This window comes from Alosa alosa, chromosome 8, assembly GCF_017589495.1.
Source record: "Alosa alosa isolate M-15738 ecotype Scorff River chromosome 8, AALO_Geno_1.1, whole genome shotgun sequence".
NCBI lineage: Eukaryota > Metazoa > Chordata > Actinopteri > Clupeiformes > Clupeidae > Alosa > Alosa alosa.
This window is the reverse complement of record NC_063196.1, coordinates 6,740,103-6,766,677: the sequence shown is the minus strand read 5'-3', so window position 1 is coordinate 6,766,677 and position 26,575 is coordinate 6,740,103. Positions and strand designations below refer to the sequence as shown.

The 26,575-nt window shown below is 40.6% G+C and overlaps 2 protein-coding genes across 4 annotated transcripts; both read left to right on the top strand.

Moving 5' to 3' along the window:
• The first annotated feature begins 5,646 nt into the window (after window positions 1-5,646).
• Window positions 5,647-8,907, top strand: LOC125299367 (fos-related antigen 2-like). 3 transcript variants are annotated; one of them, XM_048250615.1, is made up of 6 exons: window positions 5,647-5,802; window positions 6,105-6,161; window positions 6,510-6,628; window positions 6,956-7,198; window positions 7,613-7,720; window positions 8,171-8,907. In XM_048250615.1, the coding sequence occupies exons 3-6, from the start codon at window positions 6,527-6,529 to the stop codon at window positions 8,654-8,656; spliced, it is 939 nt and encodes a 312-aa protein (XP_048106572.1). In that variant the 5' UTR covers window positions 5,647-5,802; window positions 6,105-6,161; window positions 6,510-6,526; the 3' UTR covers window positions 8,657-8,907. The 3 variants fall into 3 exon arrangements, with proteins under 3 accessions (XP_048106572.1, XP_048106573.1, XP_048106570.1); XM_048250616.1 differs by having other exon boundaries at window positions 5,648-5,802; window positions 6,532-6,628; XM_048250613.1 differs by lacking the exons at window positions 5,647-5,802; window positions 6,105-6,161 and having other exon boundaries at window positions 6,168-6,628.
• Window positions 8,908-15,346: 6,439 nt separating this feature from the next.
• LOC125299765 lies at window positions 15,347-25,768 on the top strand. The gene is made up of 5 exons (XM_048251202.1): window positions 15,347-15,371; window positions 16,771-16,882; window positions 17,101-17,267; window positions 18,994-19,162; window positions 20,777-25,768. Exons 4-5 carry the CDS (start codon window positions 19,075-19,077, stop codon window positions 21,601-21,603), a joined length of 915 nt encoding a protein of 304 aa, XP_048107159.1. The 5' UTR covers window positions 15,347-15,371; window positions 16,771-16,882; window positions 17,101-17,267; window positions 18,994-19,074; the 3' UTR covers window positions 21,604-25,768.
• The last annotated feature ends 807 nt before the right edge of the window (window positions 25,769-26,575 follow it).

Genomic DNA, 26,575 nt, shown 5'->3' with positions numbered 1-26,575 from the left:
ACTCAGCGGTTAGAAGCGTTCTTAAAGGGACACCAGGCAACGTGTTCGTGTTAATTACTCATCTTCGTAAGTCGGTATATGTTTAAATGACTCATTACAGGGCGAATGAAGACTCTCTCGCCCGCCCCTACTGCCTGTAGGAAGACTATCCCGCTTGCAAGTTCAGTGTATCGTACCCGCCGACCGAAGCAGGATCAGTTTACATCCTGCATCCACAGCAGAGAGGCAGGCTGACGAAACGCTAGCGATTGTTGCAAACGTGTGTATAATGGCAGAGCCGGCGAAGAAGCAGCGAAAACCCTTGGCGGAAGATGCAAAGAAAAGGAAAAGAGCTTCAGACCGAGTTTCGTAGAGAAAAAGCATCAGGCTTGCCTGGTGTCCCTTTAAGGCAGTGGTCACCAAACTACGGCCCGTGGGCCCGATACGGCCCGCCACCTCATTTTTGGTGGCCCCCCAAAACATGTCTGTGGTATATAGCATCTGGCCCGCACGGGAGTACGACATCGTCAAACTATAACCTCCGCAATTTCCCCCATTCATTCTCTATGGCGGGTCTTAACAGTACACATGTAATACTCTTTTTGTCTACTGATGGTTGTTTTGCCGCTGTTTCGCATTTGCCATCGAAAACGGAATGAAATGTACAGGCCTACCTGCAAACAATGTAAGAGGCCTATGCTGACTGCATCAGTGCTCAAAGTATTCTAAAAGTTTATCCATTAATTGTTACTAACTAACTAACGTCTATTCAAGTCATATTTCTGGGACTTTCTGTGATAATTATTTCTATTTTTTATTCACTCGTTCAAATGTTCATACAAAGAGTTCACAAAGTTCTCATAAGGTTAGTGAAAGTTAGAATGGTGGTAATTTCAGACCACTTCAACACTTCCTAAAATTCTCAGAGTTTGAGAACTTTAAATTATTTGTAGGATATTCACAACATGTGCTGTGTATTCAAAGACACAGAGTTCAGAGTTCACACATTTTTAATAAAATATACTTTTGGGACTCCCTGCTAATACTTTTGGGAATGCAAAAGTATTTTTATTAGTAGGCCTATTATTTAATTTGAGCTACATTTTACACTGATATGGCAATGATGGCAATATAAACACAGCTAACAATGGTATTAAATTGCAATAGCCTATGATTAAATGTAATGGAATATTCAACTAAGGTAGACTGCTGTTCACAGCACTAAGCTATTTATGGTTACTGATATACTCCGAGTTTCTGGCCCTCTCTTAGAGCCAGGCATAGTGAGCTGGCCCTCGGAAGAAAAAGTTTGGGGACCACTGCTTTAAGGTTAGGCTGTGAGGATTTACACGGGCAACTAGCATGCTAGCTCAGTTCGCCTCCGTTACATATACATATATACTGCACAGTATCAAGGCATACATTAAAGGAGAATTCCAGCTATTTTTTCACATACATCTCTGCAGCAACTCAAGCTAGGTAGGACCGGTTGTTTTTGGGGGGTTTTCGTGGGGATAAGATATTACTCCAATAAGTTTCCATCACATACTAAAAACAATATTATAATTGAAACATTCTGGAATTTGATATGGTTAAATACGCTGGAATTCCTGTGCTGATGAAGTACTGATGAAACACACTAGAATGTATCAAACACTGCTCTAAATACTGAAGAAACCATATTTAAAGTTAAACTATTACTAAATATACATGCTGACATTTACAATCAGCAACCAATGTATTTTGCTGGACTACATGCATATTGACTTGGTAGTTGGAGGAGCCCAGTCCATGGCACTGGGGAATTCTATGAGGTCATAAGGCAATGGAGGATGGTTGCTATTCTCTACAGCAAAGTGGAAGGCCTCAAATTGTGTTGAATGCCAATGCTGCGGGCTTTAACAAGCAGACATGATCTATTATTCATGGCAGCAACATACATCATGAACAGTGAGGATTGTTGAAGTAACTGTGTTGTTGAGGTGTACGCTACAACTCTGGAAGACCTTACAAGACGTGAACGAGCCCAGGTTGCCATATCATAATGGTGCGGACAAACACAATTCACCTCCCACACACATACTATATCCAGACATCCCAAGTCTCCCGGAAGTTCCGGGAGTCTCCCGCATATTGATAACGGTTCCCTGATGCCCGCAAATTAGATAAAATCTCCCGGAACCTAGAGCGAGCGAGCGAGCAAGAGCACGCACACGAGACCGAAACTTCAAATCGTGTGTGCATCTGAGTGTAGCGCGCACACGACGGGGATGGATAGAGAGAGAGAGAGAGAGAGGTAGTGCGTGGGTGCCTGTTCAAGACAGAGAGCATGATTGGCCTGTTTCATGTTCAGTTCAGTAGGAACAGGAGCGTCATGGCAGAGGCAGAGTGCCCGCAAAAAGGACCCATTTCACATCAGACTACACGAAAGTGTACCCTTGTCTCATAAGAGTTCAAAATAACGATAGTCTTGCATGCTGCACTGTTTGTAACAGTGACTTTAGCATTGCCCATGGCGGGTTAAATGATTGAAAAAAAGACATGCTGAGGTGAGTTTAACAAGTGTCATTTCATGTGCATATTATTCCAGACTAGCCTACTAGATGGCTATTTGCCAAGGGTACATAAAGACCAAACTACCAAAATCTACATATTTTATTATCACAATTTCTAACTATAGGCCTTCCTTATTTGGTGTGCTGAGTAGAGACAATTAATTAACAAACATAGGCTATTCATCACTATTTCAGTATAAGAAGGCTAAATAATTTTTGATATTTATTTTATTTTTTATTTATTTATTTATTTATTTGGGGGCATTTACCTCCCTGAAATGGCTTTTTGCAGGTTGGGATGTCTGCTATATCTCTCGCCGTTCAGCAGCTCTGTTTTCTTTCCCCCCCCCCCTCACTCTCTCTCGCACTTGTGTTCTTGCTCATACTATGCTTTCATTTCCTCTATTTTGTCTCCTTCATTTCTTCACAGTAGCCCACTCTTTTTCTCTCCGACACTCATTTCCTCCTTTCCTACTCTCATGTTTATTTATCCATGCATTCATTTACTTATTATTTATTTATTTTTGTATTTATTTTTTTGTATTTAGTTTTATTTAGTTTTGCTTTTTACACACCCCTGTGCTTAATCCCCATGCTGCTGGTCTTTCTCCCATTATCTGAATGCTTTTTATTTCTTGGCAGCTTCTCTCATCTTTTTTTTTCACTGTCGTTCTGTTGATCCCCATCTGCTCTCTCTCTCTCTCTCTCTCTCTCTCTCTCAATTCTTTACTTCTCCTCTGAGCATCCACTTACGAGCTGCACTCCTCAAAACTGCCTCTGTGTATTTTGATATTCTGCATAACAGTGTAGTAACTCCTTTCCAGTCTTTCTCACCGAGAAACAGGAAAGCCTGTGGACAAAAACGCCCACACATGCTTGTATTGCTCAAGCAAGCCCCGTCATAAGCGCACAGTATGCAACCGCACCTAAACAAGTGCATATCTGCAATACTGGGTCATCACTGTAGAGATTGGCTTTTAGTAGACCCTTCATCATTGGGCTACCCCAAGTTGAGTCACCTTGGGGTAACTCCTTTGTTTCAAAATGCTTAATAGCATATAGAGTATTATTGATGTTTGAAACGCAGCAGTGGTGAATGTCTCTATGTCATCATCCGTGTCACATTGTCTGCTGCTTGGCTATTTTAGGTGGTCTGTTTACCATCCCTGTTTTTATGCCCCTGCCAAAAAGCACAAATGCCCTACCCCCTTGCTGATTGCATATACATGAAATAGAATCAAATAAAAGCATCGCTATTAAAGAACAAGAGAGGGGAATGCTTCCCTGGGTCAACAATGTTTCTTGTAAAACTACAGGGTGCCCATCACAAAGGGACTCTAAGAAGAAGAATAACACTCCTGTGTGAAAAATAAAAAGCTATTTATTAAATACTGACTAAATGCTAAATGTCTTTTAGTCTTGCCGTTTAGTGTTCATCAGGGCCTAAAGCATTGCAATATTAGTGAACTGTCACTATTAACCTTCTGTATATATGAATACCATATGATAATTCCACCAAATACCCCACCCCTCCCCCCTTGGAGTACATGCAAAGCATGTTCCTCATTGTGGGATGACTGGTCCCACGTCACAGACAGCACATACTGTAATGCCACTGCAGTCAGACCTCCTCGGACTCGTATGACTAATCAATGAGCGTATGGAGAAAAGTAGCCGAGAATGAATTGCAATAAAATAGACTCCAGCATTCAGCAGAACACTTTCTCAGTATAGTGTCTCATTACCACTCTTCTGTAATCAATAATCTGAACTGTTTCTCTGCACTCTGCTGATATAAGCATTTGTTACACCAAGGTTCATATTTGCCACTGTAATCTTCTCCCTATAAAAAGTTACTTGTACTCATTAGTTTCCATAGTGGCCTTACCACTAGAGAAATAATCAATGAAGAAAAAAGACTGAGGAAAGTAATGAAGAAAGTTTTAGGGGTGATCTATGACAAATGAGAAAGCAATAAGAGATAATGAGGGGGAAAACACCCAAAACAAAATGCAGTTTAAGAACTGGCAGTTCCTAAACTTTACCCACTATCTGGTTTTAAAAGTGGATGAGTCCCTGGGTATACATATTGTTTAGCAAAGCATTTTCTTTCTCTTCTGTTCTGCTCTCAGGGCCAAATCTTTGAAAACAAAATACAGACTGTTATCAGATTATTTATTTATTTATTTTTTAATTTTTATAATCTCCCTGTTAGTTTTTTTTTCCGCACTGATTATATTGTATAAGCAACTGAAGATACACTTTTAGAACACAAATACAACATGTCTCTTTATCCATGTCGTAACAGACATCAGCTCTCAGAGACTGACCCTATATCGCCGTATCCACAGCACCCCATTTTAGGTTTTAGAAATTACTTTTTTTTAATTTATTCTTTCCACATCAATGATTATTTTGGTTGCAACAAAGCAAATAGCCAGGAAACTGATTACTAAAGGAAAGGCACTCTTACACACATCCAGAAAAAAATGTGTAACCCAATGCCGTCTGTTCAATGCTGTGCAAGGCCTGCAAAAGAAACTGTAATTGCAAAAGCAGTGAAGTATTTAGATTAAATATGGGCAAACTATAACCCTATAACACTATATCAGTACATCAGTACATAAGACATGGCACAAGTACTCTGAGGAATCATGTTTCTATCAGACGCAAAAGTGCATTCACATCCACATGTTTATCACAAACATGCTATGCTAATCAGAACAGTGTAGTGTGGATGTACTGGCTATAGGCACACACTGCCCAGCCACACAGAACAAACTGATTGTAATAACTTAAGGCTGACATGTTGGTGCTATCTGTCATCAACAAAACAATCAGCAACAACAAGTCGCATCCAAACCAATTCACAAATACTGAGATCAGGCTTCTTAATCGTTCCATTCTGTTTTCCTTCCTGCGGGCAGGTTGGAGACTGACCCTAGAGCATGCTGAAAAAGCACTGATACATCTGTTCAGGCGGGGTTGTGTTTGTGTGCAAGGAGATTTTTAAATGGACAGAGGTTGGGGTGGGTAGAACTAAGCTGGGTACACCCTGTACTTCTCTATTGTCCAACACTGGACGACTGAATCTAATGACCTGTGAGACAAGGCTTGAGAGAGGGGGAAACAGAGAGAGAGAGAGAGAGAGAGAGAGAGAGTGTGTGTGTGCGTGTGTTAAGCAGGCTACCATGACAGGAAGGAACAGGTGGATGTGCACAGAGACCTAATTCTAAAGAAAAAAGAACAATATCACAGAAAATCAGTTGTAAGTATGCTACATTTATGTCAGATATCTGAGGTTTGCTGTAAACAACTGTGTGTTTGTAATTTATCAGTGAAGGTGACTGATGATTTCAACCACTGGTGCAAAATGGGGGTGGAAAGGAAACATGGAGAATTGTAAAAGCTTCACAATGCTGCCAGAAACATGACTAACCATGGCTTTCCCTTCACATGCAGATGTCTTTCATCGTTCCAATCTGTGATGCGTTCTGATTCCAGCTTATAGTTGCTATTTCCTGTTGATTGATTTCTCAGTTGCATCTGATTCTAACATATTTGCTGTAGGGACCTCCGCAACCAACGGACGGAAATCCTGCTGTCTTTGACGTCATCCAAACCAAGGTAACCCACACTCCGGAGCTCTGACGCAATTGCCCATTTTTGGACGGATGCGTCAGCCGGCAATTTAGTCCAAATGCAAGCTTCATATCACATTATTTGAAACAGCCACATGATTCGTGAGATGAGAGGGACGTACGATAAATCATATCATCTGTCGGTTGTATGAACACTTTTACGTCAGATTGTATCGCTTAGCCAGGCAATACCGAAGCTAAAATATAAGCCTAATGTATTTTTATTCGAATCACATTTCTACGTATTCAAGTTAACCTATTTAGTTAAAACGAAGTTTAGTGTCATGCTACGCTGAGTTCAGTGTCATCGGAGCCGACCGCTGACATAGTTCAGTTTTTTTTTTGCCAAACATGAGCCAAGAGAACTTTGAGGATACTCCTTCAACCTCAACAGAGAGTGCCGAAAGAAAACTGCCGTGGGACCTCAGCGAGTTCAGCTCATCAGCACAACAGGTTGGCTTATAAGTAGGCTATACATGTAATATAATTTGATATCATTTAATTGTAAATAATTCATTTTGCAGCAATGATATTCTTTAGGCTACACATTTTTGCTCATAGTGCATAATATTATTTCCACTTCATTCATGTCCATGTGAGTCTAGTTCACCGCATGTAGCCCTACCTACCCATGGCATGACTCACTTGGGAACTGGGAAATTTAAATCAGATGTTGAAAGTTTATAATTGATGTAATTGGTGTAGTTCAGTTTTCAGTGAAAAGAGATCACTCTTCATCGCTTCGTTTTCTCTCTCTCTCTTTCTCTCTCTGTACTTTAGATAAATCACCTAAGAATGCCAATCCCCAGCAGTGCCTTCGTCCCCACCATAAATGCAATAGCCTCTAGCCAGGACCTACAGTGGATGGTCCAGCCAGCTGTCCTAGGGTCCGTGTCAGGCCACGGTGTTCCGTCACACCCATACAGCCGGCCCATCACCCACACCACCCACAGTGAACATGCTCGGCCAGGTGTCATACACGCCATAGGAAACACCAGTTGGCAGCGGAAGAGAACTCAACAGGTAAGTCACGGAGAGATCCAACCAGTAGTCTCATATCTAGTCTTTGATGTTCATACATATAAATGTAAATTGTTTATTAAATGACATTGACAGCCTTAAAAATCTGCTTTATGGTTATGGTTAGGGTATTTAGTAGACACCTTTATCCAAAGCATTACATCATATGTAAATACAAAAGCAGTCATTGATAGATAGAGAGAGAGAGAGAGAGAGAGTGTGTGTGAGAGAGAGAGAGAGAGAGAAAAGCCTTCAACTTCTACATTTTGTCAATGTGAAAATAAACATATGGTGTGCTTCACAACACAACATATAGCCTACTCTATATAGTTATATATATCCACCACCCACACATCCATCCATCTCCACACCCACCTGTTCCTGTGGGCTGAAGAGTGTGTTATGTGGCCCCTCCAGCTGAGCCCCGAGGAGGAGGAGAAGCAGAGGCTAAGGAGGGAGCGGAACAAGCTGGCCGCTGCCAAGTGCCGGAACCGGAGGAGGGAACTGACGGACCTCCTGCAAGGGGTGAGTCGTCCTCTCCTGGCGCTGGGAGTATGAACCTTTTGTAGAAGGAGCCCCTGGGCTAAATTGACTATTTCTGTTTATCCATTTTCATTTTATGACTTAAAAAAGGTTTATGTGCATGCATCCCTGAATTTCCCCTTGGGGATCAATAAAGTATCTATCTATCTATCTATCTATCTATGCATATGAAGTGCCTTAGGCTTTAGTAGTTTGATAGTGCTGACCTGTGATAAAATAGTTTTTGTGTAGGTGTATGTGTCTTATGTACGGTGTGTGTATGTGCCTGTGGTGTATATGACTGTGTGCGTGTGTATGTGTGTCTAATGTATGGTGTGTGTGTATGTGTCTGTGATGTATCTGTGCATATGTGTGTGTGTGTGTGTGTGTGTGTGTGTGTGTGTGTGTGTGTGTACACACATGTGTTAAATCGCACATGCCTCTGTCCCCCAGGAGACAGACCGTCTGGAACAGGAGCAGGCCAGCCTCCACCAGCAGGTGGACTCCCTTCGGGATGAGCGTGCCCGCCTGGAGCTCCTGCTCACCACCCACTCCTCCGTCTGCAGCCTCCCCCAGAAGGAGCCCCCCTGCTCGGGCATGTACCCCGCCGACATGCCCCTGAGCTCCAGCACAGCACCCCTGGAGGTGAAGCGAGAACCGGAGGAGGAGGCCAAAGAGGGGGCGCTATACCATTTAAAGCGGAAAGCTCTGCTTGAGACCGAGGACCAGTATGAACTCAAAGATGCATACAGCTCTCAGTCGGCCACAGGGTACAATTTTAGCTACAGGTTCGTCGACTGCCCATCCTCGGAGACAGACAGCTCTCTGTCGTACACTGACGAGCTGCTGAATAACTCTATCACAAAGGCTCAGTCTACTGATAACAGCAGAGGCTCACACTATAGCGATGTCAGGGTGTTAAGCTCACCCTCACTCTAAAAGGGAAAACCAAGGTCCACTTAAACACACTGGAGTAAGTTAAGCCATTATGGTCTTTATTATGGCCTTCAGAAAAGACATCATGGGCCCTACTTTGAATGACGGGTAAAGTCTTCATTAAGTCTACTTATTATACCGCTCCCCACAATGCTAGTAGAACGCTCCATTGACTTGAACCTATGGTAAAATGTATGTAATTACCGCTGCAAACATATAATTACCGCTGCAAACATATAATTACCGCTGTCAATGGCAACGGGTTTTGTGTGTTACATCTGATTTACATCTTTCATATCACTCCGCAAGTAGTCTGGTCACTTCTTGCAATGGAATTCATTAAAAAGTGGAAGCAGACGGTTGATCAGCTGTGTTTTAAACAATGTTTGATTCAAGTTCAGCGTGTGTTGCAAACTATTTGTCAGCTATTTGCCAGCGGAGGTGCGTCGGGGTCCGGTTCGCCTTGTCGGGACTTATTTTCCTGATAATGACCAGCGTTCCATACATTATCCCTTACATAAAGTCTACATTAAGTCTAATAATATTTTTTATTGTTGGCCTAACAACCATATGGCGTGTTACTTTGCCTGTCATTCAGATAAGAGCCCTATGAATCACTTAAGGAGGTATGTATTAATTAAGTTAAAGATGTGAATGTGAAATTCTTTATAATAGACAATGCAAAAGTGAAATTGTATAGATAGTGAAAAATCCATTCCTGTTTCATTGCAAAATTACCTAGTTGCATAGGTGTGCTCTTAGGATGTAGAGAATAGGTGTATGGGTAGGCTTTCAAAAACAAGAGCATCGGTACATGTGAAATGAGTAGCCATGTTTGAACACTAGGTGGTGGTATAACCCAGTGCAGATGTGTACTTCATCTGAGCCATGTAGTTTTAATTGTTTGTAAATTTACTTATATTTTTTTTTCTGTCAGTTGTGCATTGCTGCCCAAAACTGTAATCCATATCTATATATAAGGCGAATATACTTTATTTATACATATAGATGCATCTATATATAGATATGCTTTAATAGGTGAATACCTTTCAAGGTATACAAAATACCTTAAAAGGTAAATATACTTTGTTTGTATCTTGTACATACATGTAGTTCTTGAAATGAGTGTAAGAAAGGAAGTGAGGAGAACATGGAAATACACACTCTCAAATTTGATCTGGGAATTTCATATCATGTGTTGGTTTCACACCTGCAATACAGTTTAACTTTAGAGATTTAATTTAGGCCTACCACACCTTCCAAAGAGATACAGAAAATATGACTACAGGTTTCAGAGCCATTTATTTATGCACTTGACAGACTGCAGTGCCTGCATTAGATATATTATTACGTGCACAATAAATAATTGTTGTATGTAATTGCACTTGTCTCTGTGGGACTACTAGCACTGTTTTCCATATATTTTCCATTGTTTGAAAACAGAAAATATTGAGATGAAATGCTATGTGTTACTGAAAGGTCTTCATTCATGTTCTACTTGGTGTCCTACTGAGAATTAGCCATAGCTGCTATTCATGTTCAATCCCAAATCAGACGATATTGTTAAACTAAGCATGTGTATCCTAGTGTATCTTTAAAAATATCTAATTGGGATTTTCCTGATAGATATCGGGATTACGATATGATTTGTGTCATAATTTGTGAAAGTCAAGCAGCTTCAGTTCAATAATTAAATTAATTAATTTTGCTTTAAGTTGTGCAACTTCTGATTGGTAAGCATGCATAGCATGAGAAGCACAGAACTCATGTGAAATGAGCTTCACTGTTTGTCACACAAGGAGGATGACATGAATATAAAAATCATAGATGTAACCAGATTAACCATTGGCACAGAGTTGCGAGTTACACAATTAATTGCAGCCTTTGCCATTAGCTAATTGCATTAGTTGAAATTGTCATTTTGCTAACAAATCCAATTGAAATTGTGTAGACCTAGTGTATCCTAATTATCTGGTGTAATGAATACCCTGCATTTGGATAGTCGAGCCTTGGAAACCTGGAATATTCCATTCATGGAACATCAACTGGAAAATTATTAAAATGATCAGACACCCAGGAAATCATATATGTTTTTAAAAAATTCTCATTACATTGAAGTGCCTAAAGATCCGAGGAACATCATCATGACCGCATGCAGCAAAATAGCTTGAATATTGAATTATTATTATTTTTTCCATGGAAAGGGCCAAAAGAGTGATTGCCTCACTACCCCACTAGTTGGTTTGGTGTGCCTCCTTGACCCATCTTAGTCGGTGTAGGCTGTAAATAATTAAATACAACTGGGCAGGAATGGTAAAGAAACCCGATTAATCTTTGTGGAAAGCAGCAAAGCTGACCACCGCCAATGCTGTGATCATAATGGGCCATGTCCTATTAAGGAAGCTACTAACATGGGTCTTAGTAGTGCCAATCTTATCACCTTGGAATTCCATCCCAGTAATGATTTTGATTTAATCTATCTTGATTTATGTCCCAATGCTGTGTTGAGTTCTTGAATGTGAAGAAAAGCAATCCTGCGTGGGAACCTTGAGTACGGCTAATCTGGCAAAGTTGATGGTTGCCACTTTCTTTCATGTTATTTAAAACATGAAAATACTGTTCCCTCATGACAAAAAATTACTATCAGAAATATCTCAACCTTCTGACAAAAAATGTATCTGAGATTTCGCTCAGTTCCTAAATAAAAGCTGAAAACTACAACTACAAGCTTTTTCAAATACACTTTTTAGGCTAAGTAAAGGATAAAGGAAATATTTTAACAGAAGAGTGTCAGCATTACCTTTCAGAATGAAATGTCACATTAGTAAAAGTCTAATAGTCCATAATGAATTATTTCTCTCAGATCTGACTTACATAATCCACCTCTCAGTTTTCTGCGTTTCCTATTTGGTTCTTGAGCGTCCCACGCACAAGGTTTGAAGTTTTTTCCCCCCTAAGTACTGCATGCTGTCTTTTATACCTGGCAGTGGCTTTGCTAAGCAGTGATTTTGTATTAGTGGCCAGGAATATGATACAATTCCTCTTTGACAAAAGTATCAAGACAATTATACTGTACCAAAACCTATGCTTCACATGAAATACCACAGCTGAATTATGGAAGTCAGTAGGAAATACTTGCTATTAGTGTAGCAGCAGCCGATTTATGATTCTAGCCTGTAAGGACAATATGCAATATAATGTAGTTTTCTGTTTATAGCAGGTTGAATAAGGATTGAAAAACAGGGAGGAAGTTCCTTTGGTCACCTTATGGTACATGCATCTTAGGTCATCATTCATATTATTTGAGAGGTTCCTTAAGTACGTCATTGTGATTAAGTCATCGCATCTTTACAAATCGAAAAGCATTCCAGCTTGAATCCTCTGACTCATAAAATTAAACACAAACTTTATGACAAATATAGACACTTTGACCAAAGTGAAAACCTTTAACAGAACTATCCTATCTCTTTTAGATACTTTATAAAAAAAAACATATTTCCTATGTGTGTCACGCCATATTTCCTGCCTTTAATTCTGCAGAGCTGGTCAAACTAAGGTACTGCGCTCTTCTTTTTCCACCAACTGGAAAAATAAAATGTTGGCTCTACGATAGGGCTATGATGAAGATGCCCCAATGTGTTAAATAGATTACCTATTTAGTACATTTTTCCATTTGTGATATTACTGTAAGTAGACTATTTAAAAAGTCCATAAAGTTCATACGGGAAAAGTGTTAAATTCCTTCTGCTAGCCTATAGGTAGGGGATTTCCTACAGCAGCCAATGAACAACCAAACCTATTTACAGTTAGCCTGACGAGCCAGACGCACATCAAGATTTATTAGAATTACATAGAATTACATTTGCTGCCACTAGAGTGCGTCTAGGTTTCTAGGTTAATTTACAGTACCATTAAATACAAAATCACCAACAAGCAATCAAACTTTGTAGCCAAAAAAACACCACCAATACCGTCTACAACAGCATTTCACTTGACTTATCAAGCAGGCACTGTCCTTATCAGTGTTGTGAGGAAAATAATACAATACATGTATTTGTTCATTTTAATTACTTTAAGATTAAAGGTGATAAAATGGGAGGTAAAGCCCATGTGAGGAAATCATCACCTCACTGACATGTGAGTCCAGGTGGCTTGAAGGTTGTTTTTGGAATAGACTTAACCACAGATTGTGTGCAGATGTTACTTTCTTTCTGTCTATTTTGTCCACTTCTTCTTTCTGTTGAAACCTTCTGTTGATTTTTTTTACATACACTTTTCATAATAGGCTATCACTTTTCACTGTAATGCCATGGGCTACTGATTACCTACCACAACATCTATTAAACTATTTGAAAGAGTTCATATTTAGCTTTTATCATTGGCTATTAAAATATGTGTAAAACATAACATTTACCTCTGGTGAAGACACACACACGCACACACACACACACATTTGCGTCCAGAACTACAACTTCTTTTAAAGTTAACTGCACTAAAGCCAGCAAAAATGGCACAAGTTTAGCTCCCCCACCCTCAGAGGCAAATAGTACTAAAGCAATTAATCTGCAGATAAACATTCAACAGGAAACTGAACTTAAGCATTGCAATGTCACATATCAACTAATTCCAGCCTATCAGCTGACTGTGATTTAATAATCCACCAGGGTTTGCCAGGAGGGGTTGGTGGGGGTGGTTAATTTAACACTAATCTGATCCATGCTAGATTCAAATTTTAAGCAATTTGTTGTCACTGACATAGAGCGTGACTGACTCAGAGCCTTTATATGGCTCTGGACTGACTGATATGTGGTGGCCATTTATTTTAACTGTTAGTAGCAGATTGCAATGTGAAAACTACTTTTGGTCTGAGACTCAGATTACACACACACACACACACACACACACACACATGGTTCGAATTAGCGGGGGGTATTGGGGGGTCCGACCCCCCTAGATAAGACTTGGACCCTCCCAAAAGGGATGAAAATAATAGTTTGGGGGGTACTGAAAAAAATTAATAAAATGTAGTGTTATCCAATATTGCATGTAATTAAATGCAGTATTACCATCACATACCAAAAATTCAGGATATAATCTAATGAAATACGATTTTCAAACCCTCACCCCTTAAAAAAATACCATTTCTATGGTACGTTCAGACTGTGTTCTTTGCCATAATATAATACTGACGAATTAAAACAAATGCACAGTGTAGGCTGCTAAAGCCTGATATACGAATGGGTTAACAAGCGGTGGCCAACTGGCCATTTGTCTAATATTTCACTGCCTTTGTAACATAGTGATAGCCAACCTTAGAAAAACATTGAGTAGCAAGATCGCTATGGTTTAACAGGAGGTCTCCCTTCCACTCAGCGGCCACGACCATCGCTGCTGCTTAGCTTAAACATCTGGCTTACAATCACACGCCATAGGAGGAGTTCCATAGATAGACTGACAAAGAGAGATGTTTAATGAGGCAATTTATCATGTTGTGCATTAATGTCTTAAAAAGAGGGAATCTGCACTAATATTCAGGGAATTTTGCATGTAGATTAGTGGTTCTCAACCTTTTTTAAGCAAATGCCCATACACCCATAATCGCAACGTTAGCCTACCTGCAGTTTGTTTGAAACGCTACGTGAACATAATCAATTGGACCTGAAATGTCTTTCCTCGTTGTCATTATTAGAGTTCAGCCTTTCTAAAAAGCGTGTTGCTGCACAAACGTTTTGTGATATAACACCAGGCGCACATTAGCCTATATGAATTGCTAGGCTACATTATATGAATTGCCTAGGCTAAACAACGTGAAGATGTTTGTTTTCCAACCGTGAACAAGTCATTTTTTTATTTGCTTGATGTTTGGTAGGCTTAGGCTATCCAAGAAAAACGAATCAAATGATCCAAAGGCAGGCCTTGTTTTAGGCTATAGGTGTACTTGGCTATTAAACGGGAGACTTTCTGTGGCCCATCTGTAAACAATTCTGCGTCTTAAATTTAAGTTGTATGTTTGCCATTTCCGTGCTATCTGTATGCATTTCCATGTTTGCATTGCACTGCTATACCAAACATATGTTTTGACTGTGGCGCGCAATTTTTCACACGGGGAGTACCTTGAAACCCAAATTCAACCCTTCCCTGTATATTGTGCTTGCTAGTATGACTAGCTTCTTTTAACGTGTCGGCCAGCCAGCCACGGTCATATTCGAACAATGCACACACACACACACAGAAAAAGGCCTTCTCAAATTCAAACTCAAACTTTTGTACACATCAGTTCCTTAGTTCACATTTTTTTGCATATATTACATGCATGACATCTCTGATAAGAGAGAGCCGTTAGTAGGCTTGGCATCTAATCTAAATATAATAATTTCTTTTACGCCTAACTCGTCGTTTTACAGTATTCAGTTCTGGTTGTAGACTATATTTTTGAGCGTTGGGTATGCACCAGGTGTGCTAACAATCAATGGAGAACACTGAATGTGCTACAGTAATTCTCACTTCCCGAGGTTTGAGAAAACAGCAGTACTTGTGTGGTTATGTTAGGCCGCCACTACTGTGTAAGCTACGTCTGTGGGTGATGAAAAGGGATCTCACCTATATGTGGGTGGTTCAGTTTTTCATTTCCTCTTTTACGCATGGATAGGCTACACATAAAGTTGCAGCGGAGAGTACTGGAGGGAAAAAACCTTCGCGCGAGTTTTGTATAAAGCCTGTAAGTTCAGCTCATGGGTCGCTTATTACACCAACAATCTCGGAATACTTTCTTGAAGTTAAAACGGTGAATGTTGTTTGAATAAAACGCCTGTGAACTGACCACTGTAGTTCGTATGGCTGATAAAGGACCAATACTGACTTCAGGTATAATTTTTTACCTGTCAATTGGAGCAGCAATATTTCAAATACTAGAAGAGCCAAACTGGAAGTCAGCCGTAGCTGACTATGAAATTAAAAAGGACAAACTTCTCCAAAAATATCCTTGTTTGTCGAAGGAAAATCTGGAGGAGATTGTGAAGGTATGACCTGCTAATATTTCGAAGGAATTTAGTCTGAAGGTGTATCTTGAATAGGCTATTACAGTGTCGAAAGCAAACTTTTGGATAGGCTATTGCATTGTTAACAAAAAACTTTTGGATCACACACGTTGTTTCCTATGTTGCTAAAAAATCATATTCGTTTCGGAGAAATTTGAGCTGTTCTATTGTTTAACTCCCCTTTGCATTTGAACTAAACATACCGATTTCTTACAGAATAGAAAAAGAAGACTTTGAGTAAACCTCGAAGCAAGTAACAAACTGGCCATGACAGTAGCCGTAATAATAGTAGCCCAAACTGGTTCCTTTTTCAGGTTTCACACATTGTATATCCATGATTAAGAGTAAACAGCAACAAGGAATTGAATTCCAAATGTTAAAGTTGGTTTGTAATCTAGTAAGTTATTAACAGTTGGCTTCCCTAAGAATTACTATTAACTGACAATGTGAAGTGTGGGTTACTAATTTTAGAGTTAATCAGAGATCAACCCCCCTTGAGTTTCATGAGAAGGGTTGGGAATTGTAGTTGTTGACGAGTCTCAACTCTGCATTGACCTGCCCAAGTCAGCCATAGCAGGATTACTCTGTGACTGGGCGTGTTCTGTTTTCCTTTGAGCAAAACCAAGGAGGAGAAGACACGCCACAGAGGAATTTGCTTAGGGCGTGCGGGCTCCGTTTACGTCAGTAAGCATTGTGAAACGGTTTTTCCTTTAACAAGTGTCAATGGCGCTGTTGGCAGTGGTCTTCTAATGGCACGGACAGACGAGAGAGAACATGCTGGCAGGAACACCAGGAAGAACGGCGCTCCGAAAATAGGGACAGCAGTTAAATATCTAACTGAAACCCTTCCAAACATCCTTCCTGGGGCCTGTCTTTTCCCTGTCGCGTGATATACATAATATAATTAATAGAGGATGTCTAATATATAGTAAAGAATTCTTTGAGCCATGAGAGGGAAGCCCCATGGATTCTACACGCTACTGGTTATGTTGGCAACAGCTACTGTCACTGATGTGCACTTCCTGTCATCATTTCATGCAAGCCTGTTATGTCCTCACTGTTTACTTCCATGTTTCCCAGGCCGTGACAGAGTCTGCTGGAAAAGGCGTGTCCATCGCAAGCAAAAACTCTTTCAATAATTGGAACTGGCAGAATTCCGTGATATTCGCTGCCACTGTAATAACAACAATAGGTGAATACAACGCATGTGAATTCTAAGTGTACCACTTGAACATGTATAAAACTGACTGCACCATTTAGGCAGTGTGGTTTTTTTTTCATGTAAGGAAACAGAATCAGCTGATCTTCAGAATCTTTCCCATTCTGAATCCACTCTACAGTTGTCCTTGAAGTGATATCAACCTCTCCTATTCCTATCAAAACCCTCTTCTCTCGCCCTGGCCCCTATAGGTTATGGCAATGTGGCCCCTAAAACAGTGGGGGGTCGGGTGTTCTGTATCCTGTATGGACTGTGTGGCATTCCCCTCTGCCTCACATGGATCAGTGAGGTTGGCACGTTCTTCAGCGGTCGCACCAAACGCATCAGCCAGGTGCTGTTACGGAGAGGCCTTACACCAGTGAGTTATTAGCAGTATGAGTTTGTGTGTCTGTGTTAATTCATGTGTGATTCTGTAATTATGAGCGCCACACAGCGAAGCGGCGGTCATATAGGTTTAGTCAGATTTTTATTATTTTTTTATTTTTCGCATGTCCAAATTTCCGTCAAGGATTCCCGGGACACTGTAAGACCGGGGTACACGAAACTTGGTGGGCATATAGCCCCACATGGATTGCATGGAACCACCTTTTTTCGTTTTGATCTGTAGCCCCCCCGCTGGACTGGACCCCCCGAAAGGAGGGTAGGGCAGACACAGTTTTCTGTGAATATCTCGAGAACCGTAGGGTTTAGGAGGACCATTTTTTTGTATGTTGATCTCAAAGGGCCATGTCAACCCATTCCATAACCACTCATTTCATGTATAGCGCCACCTAGTTAAACACAAAAAAGTAAAAATGAGGTGTTGTAATCGCAGGTATCTGTGACCTAACATAGTCAAAACTGCATGAAATTGAAAGTGTAGGATCATTATGACACCCTCTGAATGCACGCCAAGTTTCGTGGAATTCCGTTCATGGGGGGCCACACAATAAATTAATTTATGTTACTATACACCAACTGGCCTGTAGGTGGCCGGAGAAAGTTTTCTGTGAATATCTCGAGAACCGTAGGGCCTAAGAGGTCCACCTTTTTTTGTATGTTGGTCTTAAGGGGGCATGTCAACCTATCCCATTACCACTTATTTCATGTATAGCGCCACCTAGTTAAAAATTAAAAAGCAAAACATTAGGTTTTTTCTAATCACAATATCTCTGGCTGACATGGTCAAAACTGCACGAAATTGAAAGTGTAGGATCATTAGGACACCCTCCGAATGCATGCCAAGTTTCGTGGACTTTCGTTCATGAGGGGCCTTACAATAAAATAATTTATGTGTACATTTAGTGACCGTACACCAACAAGGATTCCCGGGACACTGAAAGACCGGGGTACACGAAACTTGGTGGGCATGTAACCCCACATGGATAGCATGGACACACACAGACACATAAACAGGCAAACACACAAGCACATGCACGCACACACACCCACCCACACACACATAAACATAAACATGTACACGCACACATGCACACAATTCAAGAATTTCTCAGAACAGGCAAGATGGGGGTGGGGTTGGATAAAATGTATTTTACATGTGAAATCTATGAACTAATCATGTTTTGGTACTTGTTGTCTAGCAGATACCAGTGAGAATTGAGTGTGCATAATGCAATTCAGTGAGACAGAATCATATATGCCTTTCAGCGTGACTTATTTTTGTGGAAAACATGTGCTGGACTGGGTGGCGGTCATATTTCGTACCGCTCTGCGGTACATCTAGTTTTCCACATAGCTGTCTCGTTATGGGTGCAAATAACACACAGGTCATTTGATGTTTTGATGTTTTTGTGACTCACTCTACAACATAGTTTACTGTGGAAAGGCATTTATTGAAAAGAGTTGCATTGTGTGGCAGTTTTCATAATTATGCTAAAGATTATTTTTGTAAAGCGAACATCTGGACCTACAGTATGTTGACAGATTCTGTTGTCGAATTAATGTTAACTAAACAGTTTTCAACAGCATGTTAGACTGTGATTAATGCATGTTGTTGCATTGCCTTTTCATTGAAAAGTTCCTGATTTCATTGCATGTCCATCGAAGCACATGAATGTAATTATGTGCACTTTAAACATTTTCAGAGAAAAGTCCAATGTACCTGCATTGCCCTGTTCTTATTATGGGGTTTGATATTCCACCTGGTCATCCCTCCATTTGTGTTTATGGACATTGAGGGATGGTCTTATCTGGAGGGATTTCACTTCTGCTTCACCACTCTCACCACAGTGGGCTTCGGGGACTTTGTTGCAGGTACTGCAGATTAATTTTTTTTTTTTCTAAAAATGCTTAAATGTGTGAATCTTCAATGCATCCTAAGACCTGTTCAGACATGGATGCAATTGTTAACTGTGGGCAATGTGCCATCCTATTGGTAATTCTGTCAGGAATGTTGTTAGACTTGCAAACATTTACATATTCTGGCAAGCATTGGTATTGGATACAAAAGAAGCATGTCCTGTCCCCAGTCCTATTGAATATGTATGGACCATAGTTGAAAACAGTAGTGTGTTTTGAATTTAAAGTTACCAGGCTCAGACATGTAACTACAGTTTTACAAGGTTACAAGACTGGTCCTAGCACATGTAGGCTAAAGGGACCTACATTGTGTGCAAATCCTCTAGGGCTGTATATTTACAACTAAACAGACAGGACAAGCTCACCCACCATCACGCTCCTCTTCTGTGTGTATTGTTCGCATATGGTGACTCACTGTTATTTGGAAAGACTTCATTTCTTTCATTTAAGCAGCTAGAATAGCGTGTGTCAGTGTTATTAAAAGACCAGTGCACAATGCATCATGGCATCAGGTAGCTTACGCTATAAGGAGTTAATGGAAAGCCCTGCATTTTGTGCCTAGGTGCAACCTGAAACAGGCACAGACCTAAACCATTTTGCTGCAACAGTTAGCTTCCACTATAATCAATGGAACTGGCTACACCTGACGTGCAAACAAATTAGACCTGTCTTCCAAAACTATTTTCACGCTCGGCAAACAGACCCCTTTAGTTGCATGTCTGGTCTAGCCTGTCTGTAGTGTATGGCGCAGTGTCCAAGGACTTTGCTAATAGCACTGAAATTGGGCAGTGCAATGGAATGTGCACCAACCAAGTAATAGTGATCCCATCAAATTGGGGGAAAATACTTTACTGAGTGACAATTAAAAGCATAACAATGACAAAAACACTGTGTTTCAATGCAACTTGAATTTATAATGGCTGATTATTGCTGTGTTATTAGTAGCCAACATAGCCTACTTGCAGTGTTAGTCAGTTGTTTATTTGGAACAGGTTGCTAAGGAAACAAAATGTTATGCTGTCAACTCGCCATCCCAGATAGCAAGAGGCTGGCAGACCACTGTCGGCCCACTGGGGGCAGATCTGGCGGTCCGCTGGCGGGTTGCAGACAAACGGCCCAATATTTTGCCACTATTGGTCTAAAAATCTTTTTCTTCAAAGTCTTTTACTTCAGCAAGTCATTCTATGTGTATTCAGACCAGCATTATGACCAGGCTTAGCAAAGAAAGCAGGAGCACTCGATGTAAATTCAAATCACAAACTCAGAATGCAGGTAAATGGAGTTCAGATATGCTTTTCCATGCTCGACCAGTGTACTCTACTCCACATATCTATGCTGTTTCAAGTGTGTTTCAGGATGAAGTCGTCCGGCCACAGTGCCATGCCCATTTTCATGACGTCATCTCAGACATACGCTATTTCAACCAAATCTTGCCAAATGGTTGAACAAAGATGACAGCTTGAAACAGAAAATTGCAGATTCATAGTTCTCATAACAAGTGCTTCTGACAACTGCTGGAAAAAAGTTCTATTACACATTACTTAATGTTATTATATTTTCATGTGTCAGGTGTGGACCCAGACATCGAATACCCAACTCTGTACCGGTTTATTGTGGAGGTTTGGATCTTCATGGGACTGGCCTGGCTGTCCTTGTTCTTCAGCTGGAATGTCTACATGGTGGTGGAGGCCCACAAGGTGTTTAAGAAGCGCCGGTACCAGCGGCGGCACCGATTCTCCCTCGAGGAGCGCCGACAGCACGAGGAGACTCAGGTGTCGGTCCACTCGCATGGCGCGGCCGAGCCGAAGCCCAGTGTCATTGACATCTTCAACTACCTGACAGTGCGGGAGGAGGACTATGGTGCCATCATCAAGCAGATTGGCTCCGAGCCCAATACGGAGAGGAAGAAAAAGAAGAAGAAGGTGACCATCCAGGAGGTGACCATCCAGGACGTGCCACGCTCCAAGAGCTGCAACGACATCCTCAACGACATGGGCGTCATCATGACGCTCGAGCACTCGCCCCGTCTCAAGCGGCGCTTCAGCATCAGCGACAACATCTTCTCCATCGTCTCCATGGCCAAAGGGTCAATAGTGCCCGACACAGAGCACGACGAGAAGCAGGTTCTCCTGGAGGACTCAGGTGAAGACCAGAGCCCAGAGGGAAACTCCCCAGAGAGCAGCTCACCGCAGCAGGAGGACATTGTTAAACGCTGGTGCTCGTGGGACAGCACAGAACCCAACCCAACATCAACACAGAGCCAAAATGGCACGGCAGAACAGGAAGTGAAGACAAATAAAGAGGAAGTGGAGGATGGCAGTGAGAACAGGTTCACTGTGAGTAAAGTGGCAGAAGATGCTCTTAAAGAAGAGGAGGAGGAGGAGGGTGAAGGATGACATTGAAGTAGGCTGAACACCTCTGTGTTTAAAACTCTGGTATATTTCCAGCGGGTTGCTTTTGCTGTGCACATTCACATTAGCAGCTATAGAAGCTTTATACAGCAAATATTACAGCGCTCAGATTCTGAACATTTCTTGGAAGACTTTTGTTATGCGCTGGTCCAGATAACTAGATCGTGTAACTGTTATATCATCCCATAAATTTGTGGCCTGAAAAATACCAATAATGACATACTCCTGCCATTTGGTAGTGAAAGATCTGATTTGTGTGACAACAGATATTTAAGCCCCAACTTCATAACTGAATTAGAATCACAAGTTTTGAGTTTGATGGAGTTCTTGCTCTAGTGGTGCCAAGGACTGCATATGCTTAAGCTGCTATGTTTCAGTTTACAAGAGCGTCTTGGTTGTTCTTGTCTCACAAAATATTGTTTTTTCGGGTTTTCAGGTAGTGGGAGTGAATCAGGTATGAGCCCAGAAACACCATGAGCATTTTGAGCTAATGTTATTTTCAGACATAAGAATTGTTTCTTTCACACACATTCACAAGTTATCAGTTAATGAAGTGATCTGAAGTCACTGTCAACATACTTTTAGCAAGGGTGACCTTTGCAACCAAATATTCTTGGTTGAGAGCCTATGGTTAGCTTGGCAGATTCTTGTCTGAATGAAACTTCTTGTAAACATTGGAACTGTTGCCAAGTATAGTCAGGACCAGATTTCAGGATTCTGTAACCCTGTAGGCATTTTTGAGGAAAAGTTGTTATACAGCATTTTTAGATAGTTCAAATTGTCCTTAATACAAATCCACCATATAACATTTATTTAGGTCCCCAGTTTCTCGGAATTTTCATTCAAAAATAGATGCCTTGCACTCAGGTGAGAAAAATACTGGTAGATAGGGTAACATTTTAAACTTTTATGTATCACCACAAAACTTTCCCATTTTGTCACTTACATTAAGACAAGTATTTTTTGTATTACAAGTTTTCTGAAATGTAATGTTTAAATATGCAAATGAGGCTTAATCTACTGAAATATGCGCTAATATGCATACATTTCCAAATTTGACATGTACACATTGGATGAAGCCATTTGAGGGTAAAAGTTGTTATACATGATATTTTGAAGGTTCAATGTCTCCTGAATATAAATCCACTATATAACATATTCATTAGGGTACCGGTTCTTAATATTTTGTACTGAAACAATATGCGTCTCAGACACTTTCAAACACCACCGTATGGAGGTAGTGACATGAGTTGAGGAACAAGTGAACTTTTCTTCCATTTTCCATCCCATGATCTCAGGGGGTGGCAGAATTGGCTGCTGCATGTGGGCCTGCCGCCAAACCAAAGCCTGGGAGTGAGAACGCTGAATGTGGAAGTAGAGAGAATTTCTGGTTGGTGGCAGTCTTTCTATTGTCATGCCCTTCACAAACATGCTTACTTGAACGTCGTTGATGTTGTCAACATTCATTGCTCCATACAGTTTGCAGAAAAAACGTTCTACATTCTGAATGGTGAGTTCACTAAGATCAGGACCTTCACCAAGCCCCTTTAACAGATGATGATGCTGTACAAATACATCCCAACATGACTTTTTTGTGCGTCCAGCAATGTACGAAGTCACTAACAGTCAAGCGCATGAAAACCTGGAAGCAGATCGAGGACCTGTGGTTCCATCTGCAAATGTTCCATTATGGCATGAAGTGGAATGTACTTTCTGTCCTTTGCTGTACCTGTCTTCATCCAGATCATGTGGAAATGGGCAATCAGCAGTACCAAGATGTCGGTGTCTCTCGCTGAGACAACAATATTTGATGCGTTGCTTCTAATGCAGTGAAGAACAATTCTTGTGTGTGCTTCTTCATGCTTGGCTTCCAAGCAGTCAGTGTTAAAGGTTGAATTAGAGGCTTCAACTCTCTCTTCATCACTGAAGCCACCTGTAGCAACTATGATCTTATTTGCTGGAGCTCCAAGAAGCTGTCCATTTACATCTGCCAGAGACAAGTGCACAACAAATAGTTCATGCATCATAATGGTGTCAAGATTGACTGGGCCCTGCATCATATGCAGCAATGAGGTGTTGCAGAATGTTTCGGTCTGCCTTGACAGTTTTCACCTTTTCAGTTTTTAGATCTGACTTCTTAACTTCAAACAAAGACACAAATGTTAAATACTTGTTCTTTTTAAGTTTGTCCCTGAACGAGACTCTCGCCCCTCCCCAGATGGCAACAGCCTCTCAACAACAAATGTATCTAATTGACTTTGACCTTTCTGTGGTGCTGTCAACAGCTCGCTTTCAATATCCTGCGTGGCCAAGTCTTTGTTTGCAATGTGTTGCAGGGTCTGGGACAGGTTGGCAAAGAAAAGGCCAAACCTTTGCGTTTTTACTGGTTTAGGAAGTTGGTGCATTTCATTCAGGTAGATAGTGCCCCACCGTGCATAATTGATGTGGTTATACCGCATGAAAAAGGGCAACATTTTCTGGAATGCACAAAGGTGCAGATCCTAGATTCCATCCCTCTGTGCACGAATGAATAATGTTCGAGTTATGTAGGAAGCCTGATAATAGTACAAGCAAAGTGTCCAGTTGTGTCAAGCCGCCTTAGTATTTTAAAACTAGCCATTTTGATGCGATCATAGTAGTACCCCTAGCCTAAGTTTGGAAATGTGTGCATATTAGCGCATATTTCAGTAGATTAAGCCTCATTTGCATATTTAAACATTACATTTAAGAAAACTTGTAATACAAAAAATACTTGTCTTAATGTAAGACACCAACTGGGAAAGTTTTGTGGTGATACATAGAAGTTAATTTTTTTTCCCTATCTACCAGTATTTTCTCGCCTGAGAGCAAGGCATCCATTTTTAAATGAAAATTCTGAGAAACTGGGGACCTAAAAAAAAAAATGTTTACGGTGGATTTGTATTTAGGACCCTTTGAACTGTCTAAAAATGCTGTATATCAATTTTTCCTCAAAAATGCAATTGATGCTTCATCCAATGTGTACGTGTCAAGTTTGGAAATGTGTGCATATTAGCGCATATTTCAGTAGATTAAGCCTCATTTGCATATTTAGACATTACATTTCAGAAAACTTGTAATACAAAAAATACTTGTCCTAATGTACGTGACAAACTGGGAAAGTTTTGTGGTGATCCATAAAGGTTTACATTTTTACCCTATCTACCAGTATTTTCTCGCCTGAGAGCAAGGCATCCATTTTTGAAGGAAAATTCTGAGAAACTTGTGACCTAAAAAAAATGTTATATGGTGGATTTGTATTTAGGACCCTTTGAACTGTCTAAAAATGCTGTATAACAATTTTTCCTCAAAAATGCAATTGATGCTTCATCCAATGTGTACGTGTCAAGTTTGGAAATGTGTGCATATTAGCGCATATTTCAGTAGATTAAGCCTCATTTGCATATTTAGACATTACATTTCAGAAAACTTGTAATACAAAAAATACTTGTCCTAATGTACGTGACAAACTGGGAAAGTTTTGTGGTGATCCATAAAGGTTTACATTTTTACCCTATCTACCAGTATTTTCTCGACTGAGAGCAAGCCATCCATTTTTGAAGGAAAATTTGTATTTAGGACCCTTTGAACTATCTAAAAATGCTGTATAACAACTTTTCCTCAAAAATGCCTACTGCCTCTTTTCTGAGGCCTTTTTTCAATGTTTGGTCCAGACTAGTATGGACTTGTGCAAGGGAGGAGCTCCTGACATACTCAAGTGCTTGCAATCCGAAAAATGATTCTTCAAAGTTTAGGTTTGTACATTTGTTTTTTTAGGGAGCTGGGGTGTTTGACATGATTTTGCTTGTGCATTTGGTACTTTCACTGTTCCCTAATGCAGATATAGTTCAGTGCATTCATGTGGTTTACTGATTTTAAGTTGTGTCAAGAACAGCGGTACTGAGAACTAAGTTCTACATTGTTTCTTATGTTATTTACGCTTATTTTTATAAAACATGGTGTGAACTGGAAAAACTTACATGTATTTTAAAAAAGCACTCGAGTGAAAGCACTCGTTTCTACTGTGTGGCCTGTTAGCTTAGCAAAACGTATTGGAGAATTTAGTGAATTTCAAAATGTTCAGTCCTCACCAAATGTGTTTTTTTTTTTCACAGTAGAAAATAATAAATGAGTAAAAAAAAAACACTTCACACCTTATGTTTGTGTTTGTGCTAACATACAAAAAGAGAGTTTTCCCCAAATGGATTGGGAAGGTGCCATACCTCCTGCTTCATTTTACAGTGTGTAAGGATCTGGCTCTGAAGTTTCTCAATGGAGTCCTTCCACACCCATCCACCCACCCACTCTCTGAGTAAGAATAGCATTGCTACACCAGTAGGTAATATGAGACATTTTGCGTGAGTTGCTTTTGTAAACAGGGAACAATTGGCTACCTTTTGCTTGTCTGCATTGAGAAATCACAGACATCCTCCTCCTGCCTTGTCAACAGACCAGAATCTTAGAATCCTAATCCCAGCTGAAACATAGTTCTTCAAGCAGGTTCTAGAAATAATGGGCTCCTTGAAAGATCCCCACTCCTTTGTCTAAATCTCAAACATCTATTCTGCATGAGCTCCCTGACCAGCGCTGAGCCCAACGTTCACACCCCCAGAGTGGTAAAGCTGCAGAGCACATTACAGGACATTGGCAGATGAAGTCACAGGACATTGGACCCCGCCTTGTGTGACGATGTTGTATCCCTGTCGGAAAGGCTCCTTCCGGGTCCAGTAAACGTTCAAAAAAATGATGGCTCAACCACAATAGCACTTAAGTGCAAAGGTTTTTTTTTATTTTAGCCCACGCAAAACAGTGCCACCATTAAGGTGAGAATAGTCCTCAATATCCACGTGCAGAATAATATTCAAATTGACAAAAACAAAAAAACTATAATACAAAAAATAGCTGCAGTATTTTCCCTTCACAGTCACCAACTCAGTTG